Source organism: Salvelinus fontinalis, chromosome 15 (genome assembly GCF_029448725.1).
Source record: "Salvelinus fontinalis isolate EN_2023a chromosome 15, ASM2944872v1, whole genome shotgun sequence".
NCBI lineage: Eukaryota > Metazoa > Chordata > Actinopteri > Salmoniformes > Salmonidae > Salvelinus > Salvelinus fontinalis.
The window spans coordinates 2,081,979-2,095,010 of NC_074679.1; the positions used below are offsets into that span (position 1 = coordinate 2,081,979).

At 49.3% G+C, this 13,032-nt stretch overlaps 1 protein-coding gene across 1 annotated transcript in view; it reads left to right on the forward strand.

Annotated features, from left to right (window-relative positions):
* LOC129811259 (vam6/Vps39-like protein) overlaps positions 1-13,032 on the forward strand; it is a 186,789-nt gene that overhangs the window by 39,601 nt on the left and 134,156 nt on the right. Inside the window, exons 11-13 of the mRNA XM_055862425.1 lie at positions 977-1,106; positions 2,392-2,534; positions 6,181-6,321. Coding sequence (XP_055718400.1) covers positions 977-1,106; positions 2,392-2,534; positions 6,181-6,321 — 414 coding nt within the window. The remainder of the gene's footprint in view (positions 1-976; positions 1,107-2,391; positions 2,535-6,180; positions 6,322-13,032) is intronic.

A 13,032-nucleotide genomic window follows, 5' to 3' on the forward strand; every position in this document is an offset into this window, starting at 1 on the left:
TCGTTAGTTTCATTTTCTGTTTTATTGTTTTTGTTCGTGTTGTTAAGCGTTTCCAATAAATATGGAAACATACCACGCTGCGCTTTGGTCCTCCTCTCTTCCACCTAACGACGAGCGTTACACTCAGCCTATTGAGGACAGTCTGAGCACTGACGGAGGGATTGTGCATTCCTGGTGTAACTCGGGCAGTTGTTGTTGCCATCCTGTACCTGTCCCGCAGATGTGATGTTCCGATGTACCAATCCTGTGCAGGTGTTGTTACACGTGGTCTGCCACTGTGAGGACGATCAGCTGTCCGTCCTGTCTCCCTGTGTCGCTGTCTTAGGTGTCTCACAGTACGGACATTGCAATTTATTGCCCTGGCCACATCTGCAGTCCTCATGCCTCCTTGCAGCATGCCTAAGGCACGTTCACGCAGATGAGCAGAGACCCTGGGCATCTTTCTTTTGGTGTTTTTCAGAGTCAGTAGAAAGGCCCCTTTAGTGTGCTAAGTTTTCATAACTGTGACCTTAATTGCCTACCGTCTGTAAGCTGTTAGTGTCTTAACGACCGTTCCACAGGTGCATGTTCATTAATTATTTATGGTTCATTGAACAATAGTTAGCGGTGGGACAGAGATATGATATAGGCCAGAGGGTTAGCAGTGGGACAGATATATGATACTGACCTGTCATGGTGTGACTCACTACATCCCTCTCCTCTCTCTCCATCCCTCTCCCCTCCCCATCTCTCCATCCCTCTCTCCTCCCCATCTCTCCATCCCTCTCCCCTCTCCTCTCTCTCCATCCCTCTTTCCCCTCCTCTATCCCTCTTATTCTTCTCCCCTCCCCATCTCTCCATCCCTCTCCCCTCCCCATCTCTCCATCCCTCTCCCCTCTCCTCTCTCTCCATCCCTCTTTCCCCTCCTCTATCCCTCTTATTCTTCTCCCCTCCCCATCTCTCCATCTTTCCCCTCCTCCACCCCCCACTCCCCCAGAAGATGAAGGATGATGTGGAAGGAGACAAGAGACAGCAGATTCACCACATCCAGAATCTCTATGCCTTCAATCTGTTCTGTCAGAAGAGGTTCGATGACTCCATGCAGGTGTTCGCTAAGCTCGGCACAGGTGAGCTTCTGGCTGTCCGTTAACTACCTGATCAGGTCTGTCCGTTAACTACCTGATCAGGTCTGTCCGTTAACTACCTGATCAGGTCTGTCCGTTAACTACCTGATCAGGTCTGTCCGTTAACTACCTGATCAGGTCTGTCCGTTAACTACCTGATCAGGTCTGTCCGTTAACTACCTGATCAGGTCTGTCCGTTAACTACCTGATCAGGTCTGTCCGTTAACTACCTGATCAGGTCTGTCCGTTAACTACCTGAACAGGTCTGTCTATTAACTACCTGATCAGGTCTGTCTGTTAACTACCTGATCAGGTCTGTCCGTTAACTACCTGAACAGGTCTGTCCGTTAACTACCTGATCAGGTCTGTCCGTTAACTACCTGAACAGGTCTGTCCGTTAACTACGTCTGTCCGTTAACTACCTGATCAGGTCTGTCCGTTAACTACCTGATCAGGTCTGTCCGTTAACTACCTGATCAGGTCTGTCCGTTAACTACCTGATCAGGTCTGTCCGTTAACTACCTGATCAGGTCTGTCCGTTAACTACCTGATCAGGTCTGTCCGTTAACTACCTGATCAGGTCTGTCTATTAACTACCTGATCAGGTCTGTCCGTTAACTACCTGATCAGGTCTGTCCGTTAACTACCTGATCAGGTCTGTCCGTTAACTACCTGATCAGGTCTGTCCGTTAACTACCTGATCAGGTCTGTCCGTTAACTACCTGAACAGGTCTGTCTATTAACTACCTGAACAGGTCTGTCTATTAACTACCTGATCAGGTCTGTCTATTAACTACCTGAACAGGTCTGTCCGTTAACTACGTCTGTCCGTTAACTACCTGATCAGGTCTGTCTATTAACTACCTGAACAGGTCTGTCCGTTAACTACCTGAACAGGTCTGTCTATTAACTACCTGAACAGGTCTGTCTATTAACTACCTGAACAGGTCTGTCTATTAACTACCTGATCAGGTCTGTCCGTTAACTACCTGAACAGGTCTGTCTATTAACTACCTGAACAGGTCTGTCCGTTAACTACCTGAACAGGTCTGTCCGTTAACTACCTGAACAGGTCTGTCCGTTAACTACCTGAACAGGTCTCTAACGACACCCTATTCTCTTTGTAGTGCACTACTTTAGACCAGGGTCCCTAGGACACCCTTTTCCCTACGTTATGTTGTATACAGCAGTACTGTGTGTGTAATACCATTACAGTGAACGTTGTACTATATAAAGCCTCTGGTCATTAGCAGTTTACAGAGGGTGACGCTGTACCTTCTTCCAACAGATCCCACCCATGTGATTGGTCTGTATCCTGACCTGCTCCCCGCTGACTACCGTAAACAGCTGCACTACCCCAACCCTCTGCCCAGTCTGTCTGGAGCAGAGCTGGAGAAGGCTCACCTAGCACTCATAGACTACCTGACACAGGTGGGTGGGTGGGGGGGGTGTAGACCAGCGTGTAGGACTCACTCCTAATGGTCCATATGCATGTATTGTCCCCGTCAGGTGACCTGTGTATTGTCCCCGTCAGGTGACCTGTGTATTGTCCCCGTCAGGTGACCTGTGTATTGTCCCCGTCAGGTGACCTGTGTATTGTCCCCGTCAGGTGACCTGTGTATTGTCCCCGTCAGGTGACCTGTGTATTGTCCCCGTCAGGTGACCTGTGTATTGTCCCCGTCAGGTGACCTGTGTATTGTCCCCGTCAGGTGACCTGTGTATTGTCCCCGTCAGGTGACCTGTGTATTGTCCCCGTCAGGTGACCTGTGTATTGTCCCCGTCAGGTGACCTGTGTATTGCCCCCGTCAGGTGACGTGTGTATTGTCCCCGTCAGGTGACGTGTGTATTGTCCCCGTCAGGTGACCTGTGTATTGTCCCCGTCAGGTGACCCGTGTATTGTCCCCGTCAGGTGACCCGTGTATTGTCCCCGTCAGGTGACCCGTGTATTGTCCCCGTCAGGTGACCCGTGTATTGTCCCCGTCAGGTGACTCGTGTATTGTCCCCGTCAGGTGACCCGTGTATTGCCCCCGTCAGGTGACCCGTGTATTGCCCCCGTCAGGTGACCCGTGTATTGTCCCCGTCAGGTGACCCGTGTATTGTCCCCGTCAGGTGACCCGTGTATTGCCCCCATCAGGGGACCCGTGTATTGCCCCCGTCAGGGGACCCGTGTATTGCCCCCGTCAGGTGACGCGTGTATTGCCCCCGTCAGGTGACGCGTGTATTGTCCCCGTCAGGTGACGCGTGTATTGTCCCCGCCAGGTGACGCGTGTATTGTCCCCGCCAGGTGACGTGTGTATTGTCCCCGTCAGGTGACGTGTGTATTGTCCCCGTCAGGTGACCCGTGTATTGTCCCCGTCAGGTGACCCGTGTATTGTCCCCGTCAGGTGACCCGTGTATTGTCCCCGTCAGGTGACCCGTGTATTGTCCCCGTCAGGTGACCCGTGTATTGTCCCCGTCAGGTGACCCGTGTATTGCCCCCGTCAGGTGACCCGTGCATTGCCCCCGTCAGGTGACCCGTGTATTGCCCCCGTCAGGTGACCCGTGTATTGTCCCCGTCAGGTGACCCGTGTATTGCCCCCGTCAGGGGACCCGTGTATTGCCCCCGTCAGGTGACCCGTGTATTGCCCCCGTCAGGTGACGCGTGTATTGCCCCCGTCAGGTGACGCGTGTATTGCCCCCGTCAGGTGACGCGTGTATTGCCCCCGTCAGGTGACGCGTGTATTGCCCCCGTCAGGTGACGCGTGTATTGCCCCCGTCAGGTGACGCGTGTATTGCCCCCGTCAGGTGACGCGTGTATTGCCCCCGTCAGGTGACGCGTGTATTGTCCCCGTCAGGGGACCCGTGTATTGCCCCCGTCAGGTGACGCGTGTATTGCCCCCGTCAGGTGACGCGTGTATTGCCCCCGTCAGGTGACGCGTGTATTGTCCCCGTCAGGGGACCCGTGTATTGTCCCCGTCAGGTGACGCGTGTATTGCCCCCGTCAGGTGACGCGTGTATTGCCCCCGTCAGGTGACGCGTGTATTGCCCCCGTCAGGTGACGCGTGTATTGTCCCCGTCAGGTGACCCGTGTATTGCCCCCGTCAGGTGACCCGTGTATTGCCCCCGTCAGGTGACCCGTGTATTGCCCCCGTCAGGTGACCCGTGTATTGTCCCCGTCAGGTGACCCGTGTATTGCCCCCGTCAGGGGACCCGTGTATTGCCCCCGTCAGGTGACCCGTGTATTGCCCCCGTCAGGTGACCCGTGTATTGCCCCCGTCAGGTGACGCGTGTATTGCCCCCGTCAGGTGACGCGTGTATTGCCCCCGTCAGGTGACGCGTGTATTGCCCCCGTCAGGGGACCCGTGTATTGCCCCCGTCAGGTGACGCGTGTATTGCCCCCGTCAGGTGACGCGTGTATTGCCCCCGTCAGGTGACGCGTGTATTGTCCCCGTCAGGGGACCCGTGTATTGTCCCCGTCAGGTGACGCGTGTATTGCCCCCGTCAGGTGACGCGTGTATTGCCCCCGTCAGGTGACGCGTGTATTGCCCCCGTCAGGTGACCCGTGTATTGCCCCCGTCAGGTGACGCGTGTATTGCCCCCGTCAGGTGACGCGTGTATTGCCCCCGTCAGGTGACGCGTGTATTTTCCCCGTCAGGTGACCCGTGTATTGCCCCCGTCAGGTGACGCGTGTATTGCCCCCGTCAGGTGACGCGTGTATTGCCCCCGTCAGGTGACGCGTGTATTGTCCCCGTCAGGTGACCCGTGTATTGCCCCCGTCAGGTGACCCGTGTATTGCCCCCGTCAGGTGACGCGTGTATTGCCCCCGTCAGGTGACGCGTGTATTGCCCCCGTCAGGGGACGCGTGTATTGCCCCCGTCAGGTGACCTGTGTATTGCCCCCGTCAGGTGACGCGTGTATTGTCCCCGTCAGGTGACCCGTGTATTGCCCCCGTCAGGGGACGCGTGTATTGTCCCCGTCAGGGGACCCGTGTATTGCCCCCGTCAGGTGACGCGTGTATTGCCCCCGTCAGGTGACGCGTGTATTGCCCCCGTCAGGTGACCCGTGTATTGCCCCCGTCAGGTGACGCGTGTATTGCCCCCGTCAGGTGACGCGTGTATTGTCCCCGTCAGGTGACCCGTGTATTGCCCCCGTCAGGTGACGCGTGTATTGCCCCCGTCAGGGGACCCGTGTATTGCCCCCGTCAGGTGACGCGTGTATTGCCCCCGTCAGGTGACGCGTGTATTGCCCCCGTCAGGTGACGCGTGTATTGTCCCCGTCAGGGGACCCGTGTATTGTCCCCGTCAGGTGACGCGTGTATTGCCCCCGTCAGGTGACGCGTGTATTGCCCCCGTCAGGTGACGCGTGTATTGTCCCCGTCAGGTGACCCGTGTATTGCCCCCGTCAGGTGACGCGTGTATTGCCCCCGTCAGGTGACGCGTGTATTGCCCCCGTCAGGTGACGCGTGTATTGCCCCCGTCAGGTGACCCGTGTATTGCCCCCGTCAGGTGACGCGTGTATTGCCCCCGTCAGGTGACGCGTGTATTGCCCCCGTCAGGTGACGCGTGTATTGTCCCCGTCAGGTGACGCGTGTATTGCCCCCGTCAGGTGACGCGTGTATTGCCCCCGTCAGGGGACGCGTGTATTGCCCCCGTCAGGTGACCTGTGTATTGCCCCCGTCAGGTGACGCGTGTATTGTCCCCGTCAGGTGACGCGTGTATTGCCCCCGTCAGGGGACGCGTGTATTGCCCCCGTCAGGTGACCCGTGTATTGCCCCCGTCAGGTGACCCGTGTATTGCCCCCGTCAGGTGACCTGTGTATTGTCCCCGTCAGGTGACCCGTGTATTGCCCCCGTCAGGTGACCTGTGTATTGCCCCCGTCAGGTGCCGCGTGTATGTTTTTGATTCTATGGAACCCACGACTCTGAAAATCTGTGATAAGTGTAACTAAGTGAGTGTGTAACTAAGTGAGTGTGTAACTAAGTGAGTGTGTAACTAAGTGAGTGTGTAACTAAGTGAGTGTGTAACTAAGTGAGTGTGTAACTAACTAAGTGTAACTAAGTGACCATCCTGTCTCGTACAATGGAATGTGTCTGTTCCAGAAACGCAGTCACCTGGTGAAGCAGCTGAACGACTCGGACCCGTCCACGCCGTCTCCCCTCATGGAAGGAACCCCCACCATCAAGAGCAGGAAGAAACTCCTGCAGATCATAGACACCACGCTGCTCAAATGCTACCTGCATGTACGTATGGATCCCTCAGACGTACTGCCCATTCCATTGTAATGCTACCTTAATGTACGTATGGATCCCTCAGACGTACTGCCCATTCCATTGTAATGCTACCTTAATGTACGTATGGATCCCTCAGACGTACTCCCCATTCCATTGTAATGCTACCTTAATGTACGTATGGATCCCTCAGACGTACTCCCCATTCCATTGTAATGCTACCTTAATGTACGTATGGATCCCTCAGACGTACTCCCCATTCCATTGTAATGCTACCTTAATGTACGTATGGATCCCTCAGACGTACTCCCCATTCCATTGTAATGCTACCTTAATGTACGTATGGATCCCTCAGACGTACTCCCCATTCCATTGTAATGCTACCTTAATGTACGTATGGATCCCTCAGACGTACTCCCCATTCCATTGTAATGCTACCTGCATGGTACGTATGGATCCCTCAGACGTACTCCCCATTCCATTGTAATGCTACCTTAATGTACGTATGGATCCCTCAGACGTACTCCCCATTCCATTGTAATGCTACCTGCATGGTACGTATGGATCCCTCAGACGTACTCCCCATTCCATTGTAATGCTACCTTAATGTACGTATGGATCCCTCAGACGTACTCCCCATTCCATTGTAATGCTACCTGCATGGTACGTATGGATCCCTCAGACGTACTCCCCATTCCATTGTAATGCTACCTGCATGTACGTATGGATCCCTCAGACGTACTCCCCATTCCATTGTAATGCTACCTTAATGTACGTATGGATCCCTCAGACGTACTCCCCATTCCATTGTAATGCTACCTTAATGTACGTATGGATCCCTCAGACGTACTCCCCATTCCATTGTAATGCTACCTTAATGTACGTATGGATCCCTCAGACGTACTCCCCATTCCGTTGTAATGCTACCTACATGGTACGTATGGATCCCTCAGACGTACTCCCCATTCCATTGTAATGCTACCTTAATGTACGTATGGATCCCTCAGACGTACTCCCCATTCCATTGTAATGCTACCTGCATGGTACGTATGGATCCCTCAGACGTACTCCCCATTCCATTGTAATGCTACCTTAATGTACGTATGGATCCCTCAGACGTACTCCCCATTCCATTGTAATGCTACCTTAATGTACGTATGGATCCCTCAGACGTACTCCCCATTCCATTGTAATGCTACCTGCATGTACGTATGGATCCCTCAGACGTACTCCCCATTCCATTGTAATGCTACCTGCATGTACGTATGGATCCCTCAGACGTACTCCCCATTCCATTGTAATGCTACCTTAATGTACGTATGGATCCCTCAGACGTACTCCCCATTCCATTGTAATGCTACCTTAATGTACGTATGGATCCCTCAGACGTACTCCCCATTCCATTGTAATGCTACCTTAATGTACGTATGGATCCCTCAGACGTACTCCCCATTCCATTGTAATGCTACCTACATGTACGTATGGATCCCTCAGACGTACTCCCCATTCCATTGTAATGCTACCTTAATGTACGTATGGATCCCTCAGACGTACTCCCCATTCCATTGTAATGCTACCTGCATGTACGTATGGATCCCTCAGACGTACTCCCCATTCCATTGTAATGCTACCTTAATGTACGTATGGATCCCTCAGACGTACTCCCCATTCCATTGTAATGCTACCTTAATGTACGTATGGATCCCTCAGACGTACTCCCCATTCCATTGTAATGCTACCTGCATGTACGTATGGATCCCTCAGACGTACTCCCCATTCCATTGTAATGCTACCTGCATGTACGTATGGATCCCTCAGACGTACTCCCCATTCCATTGTAATGCTACCTTAATGTACGTATGGATCCCTCAGACGTACTCCCCATTCCATTGTAATGCTACCTTAATGTACGTATGGATCCCTCAGACGTACTCCCCATTCCATTGTAATGCTACCTTAATGTACGTATGGATCCCTCAGACGTACTCCCCATTCCATTGTAATGCTACCTTAATGTACGTATGGATCCCTCAGACGTACTCCCCATTCCATTGTAATGCTACCTTAATGTACGTATGGATCCCTCAGACGTACTCCCCATTCCATTGTAATGCTACCTGCATGTACGTATGGATCCCTCAGACGTACTCCCCATTCCATTGTAATGCTACCTTAATGTACGTATGGATCCCTCAGACGTACTCCCCATTCCATTGTAATGCTACCTGCATGTACGTATGGATCCCTCAGACGTACTCCCCATTCCATTGTAATGCTACCTTAATGTACGTATGGATCCCTCAGACGTACTCCCCATTCCATTGTAATGCTACCTTAATGTACGTATGGATCCCTCAGACGTACTCCCCATTCCATTGTAATGCTACCTGCATGTACGTATGGATCCCTCAGACGTACTCCCCATTCCATTGTAATGCTACCTGCATGTACGTATGGATCCCTCAGACGTACTCCCCATTCCATTGTAATGCTACCTTAATGTACGTATGGATCCCTCAGACGTACTCCCCATTCCATTGTAATGCTACCTTAATGTACGTATGGATCCCTCAGACGTACTCCCCATTCCATTGTAATGCTACCTGCATGTACGTATGGATCCCTCAGACGTACTCCCCATTCCATTGTAATGCTACCTTAATGTACGTATGGATCCCTCAGACGTACTCCCCATTCCATTGTAATGCTACCTTAATGTACGTATGGATCCCTCAGACGTACTCCCCATTCCATTGTAATGCTACCTTAATGTACGTATGGATCCCTCAGACGTACTCCCCATTCCATTGTAATGCTACCTTAATGTACGTATGGATCCCTCAGACGTACTCCCCATTCCATTGTAATGCTACCTTAATGTACGTATGGATCCCTCAGACGTACTCCCCATTCCATTGTAATGCTACCTTAATGTACGTATGGATCCCTCAGACGTACTCCCCATTCCATTGTAATGCTACCTTAATGTACGTATGGATCCCTCAGACGTACTCCCCATTCCATTGTAATGCTACCTTAATGTACGTATGGATCCCTCAGACGTACTCCCCATTCCATTGTAATGCTACCTTAATGTACGTATGGATCCCTCAGACGTACTCCCCATTCCATTGTAATGCTACCTTAATGTACGTATGGATCCCTCAGACGTACTCCCCATTCCATTGTAATGCTACCTTAATGTACGTATGGATCCCTCAGACGTACTCCCCATTCCATTGTAATGCTACCTTAATGTACGTATGGATCCCTCAGACGTACTCCCCATTCCATTGTAATGCTACCTTAATGTACGTATGGATCCCTCAGACGTACTCCCCATTCCATTGTAATGCTACCTTAATGTACGTATGGATCCCTCAGACGTACTCCCCATTCCATTGTAATGCTACCTTAATGTACGTATGGATCCCTCAGACGTACTCCCCATTCCATTGTAATGCTACCTTAATGTACGTATGGATCCCTCAGACGTACTCCCCATTCCATTGTAATGCTACCTTAATGTACGTATGGATCCCTCAGACGTACTCCCCATTCCATTGTAATGCTACCTTAATGTACGTATGGATCCCTCAGACGTACTCCCCATTCCATTGTAATGCTACCTGAATGTACGTATGGATCCCTCAGACGTACTCCCCATTCCATTGTAATGCTACCTGCATGTACGTATGGATCCCTCAGACGTACTCCCCATTCCATTGTAATGCTACCTTAATGTACGTATGGATCCCTCAGACGTACTCCCCATTCCATTGTAATGCTACCTTAATGTACGTATGGATCCCTCAGACGTACTCCCCATTCCATTGTAATGCTACCTGCATGTACGTATGGATCCCTCAGACGTACTCCCCATTCCATTGTAATGCTACCTTAATGTACGTATGGATCCCTCAGACGTACTCCCCATTCCATTGTAATGCTACCTTAATGTACGTATGGATCCCTCAGACGTACTCCCCATTCCATTGTAATGCTACCTTAATGTACGTATGGATCCCTCAGACGTACTCCCCATTCCATTGTAATGCTACCTTAATGTACGTATGGATCCCTCAGACGTACTCCCCATTCCATTGTAATGCTACCTTAATGTACGTATGGATCCCTCAGACGTACTCCCCATTCCATTGTAATGCTACCTTAATGTACGTATGGATCCCTCAGACGTACTCCCCATTCCATTGTAATGCTACCTTAATGTACGTATGGATCCCTCAGACGTACTCCCCATTCCATTGTAATGCTACCTTAATGTACGTATGGATCCCTCAGACGTACTCCCCATTCCATTGTAATGCTACCTTAATGTACGTATGGATCCCTCAGACGTACTCCCCATTCCATTGTAATGCTACCTTAATGTACGTATGGATCCCTCAGACGTACTCCCCATTCCATTGTAATGCTACCTGCATGTACGTATGGATCCCTCAGACGTACTCCCCATTCCATTGTAATGCTACCTTAATGTACGTATGGATCCCTCAGACGTACTCCCCATTCCATTGTAATGCTACCTTAATGTACGTATGGATCCCTCAGACGTACTCCCCATTCCATTGTAATGCTACCTTAATGTACGTATGGATCCCTCAGACGTACTCCCCATTCCATTGTAATGCTACCTTAATGTACGTATGGATCCCTCAGACGTACTCCCCATTCCATTGTAATGCTACCTTAATGTACGTATGGATCCCTCAGACGTACTCCCCATTCCATTGTAATGCTACCTGCATGGTACGTATGGATCCCTCAGACGTACTCCCCATTCCATTGTAATGCTACCTTAATGTACGTATGGATCCCTCAGACGTACTCCCCATTCCATTGTAATGCTACCTTAATGTACGTATGGATCCCTCAGACGTACTCCCCATTCCATTGTAATGCTACCTTAACCTGTTGGGGATGGGGGCGCTGTTTAGACTATTTATGCTAATGTGGCTAATTTTTTAAACGGCTTCCCACAAAATCCTTGATCGTACAATATGCATATTATTATTATTATTGGATAGAAAACAGTCTATAGTTTCTATAGGAGTTGAAATTTTGTCTCTAAGTGGAACAGAGCCCATTCTACAGCAATTTCCCTGACATGGAGTCAGATTTGAGAAACGTTGGCCACTTTTCTGAAGTCATTTAAAAGGGCTCTGTCGTTGCTATGACTATACGGACACTTCTTACGTCTTCCCCTGGATGCCTTTACGTGATGACGATTCCAACGGGCTCGATTGCTCGTTCACAGGCCCTACAAATGAAAAAAACCTTTAGCTAGCAAGTCTTTTCTTGCTGCGTAACGCGCGTGGAAGACACCGACCCTCTCCTGTTCCAAGCGTTAGTTTAGCCTGTTATATTTCTCCGGTCATCTTTTCACTCGTTATAGGAGTTACAAACATCACAAAGTAGTTAATTTAAAGCGTTTTATAGCAATTTATATCCGTTTAGTGCGATTTTGGGACATTTATTTTTGCAACGATGTGAAAAGTTGGGCACGCTTTTCAGTTCATCCCGAACGTAGTTGACATTTCCACATGGCAAGAGGACAGCTTTCCACCAAAAGACGATTTCTCCCAAGAAAGGATCCTTTGCCCAAGATACTGATGGAAGAACAGCTCAAGGTAGGACATTTTTATTATGATAAATCGTGTTTCTGTCGAAACATTTTAGTGGCTTAGGACGCCATGTTTTTTGACGTAGCTTCGCTTGGCGCAAACTGTATTGAAAAGTAAGGATAAATTAAAAAATGTAATAACGCAATTGTATTAAGAATTAAATTGTCTATCAATCCCTGTCCACCCTATATTTTTTAGTCACGTTTATGAGTATTTATGTATAAGAGTAGATCACTGTCTAAGTGGCGCAAGGACGTTTTCTTTACCAGCTTGTCTACATTTCACATTGTCTAACCATGATTTTGGTGGCTAAATATAAACATTTTCGATCAAACTGTATATGCATGTTGTAATGTGATGTTACAGGAGTGTCATCGGAAGAATTCTGAGAAGGTTAGTGAAAAAATTAATATCTTTTGGCGATGTTGACTTTTATCGCTCACTTTGGCTAGAATCAATGCTGGGCTGCTAATTGCTATGTGCTAAGCTAATATAACGATTTATTGTGTTTTCGCTGTAAGACACTTAGAAAATCTGAAATATTGTCTGTATTCACAGGATCTGTGTCTTTCGATTCGTGTATGCTGTGTATTTTTACGAAATGTTTGATGATTAGTAGTTAGGTAAACACGTTGCTCATTGTAATTATTCTAGTCCATTTGTGATGGTGGGTGCAATTGTAAACTATGCCATATACCTGAAATATGCACTTTTTTCTAACAAAACCTATCCCATACCATAAATATGTTATCAGACTGTCATCTAATGAGTTTTTTTGTTGGTTAGGGGCTATAAATATCTTAGTTTAGCCGAATTGGTGATGGCTACTGGTGTTGGTGGACAAATAAAAGATGGTGGATTATGCTAATGTGTTTTTAGGTAATAGATGTACATCTTTACATATTGTGTCTTCCCTGTAAAACATTTTAAAAATCGGAAATGTTGACTGGATTCATAAGATCTGTGTCTTTCATTAGCTGTATTGGACTTTAATGTGTGAAAGTTAAATATTTTAAAAAAATATTTTTTTTGAATTTCGCGGCACTGGTTTTTCAGTGGGGGGGGGGGGGGGGGGGGG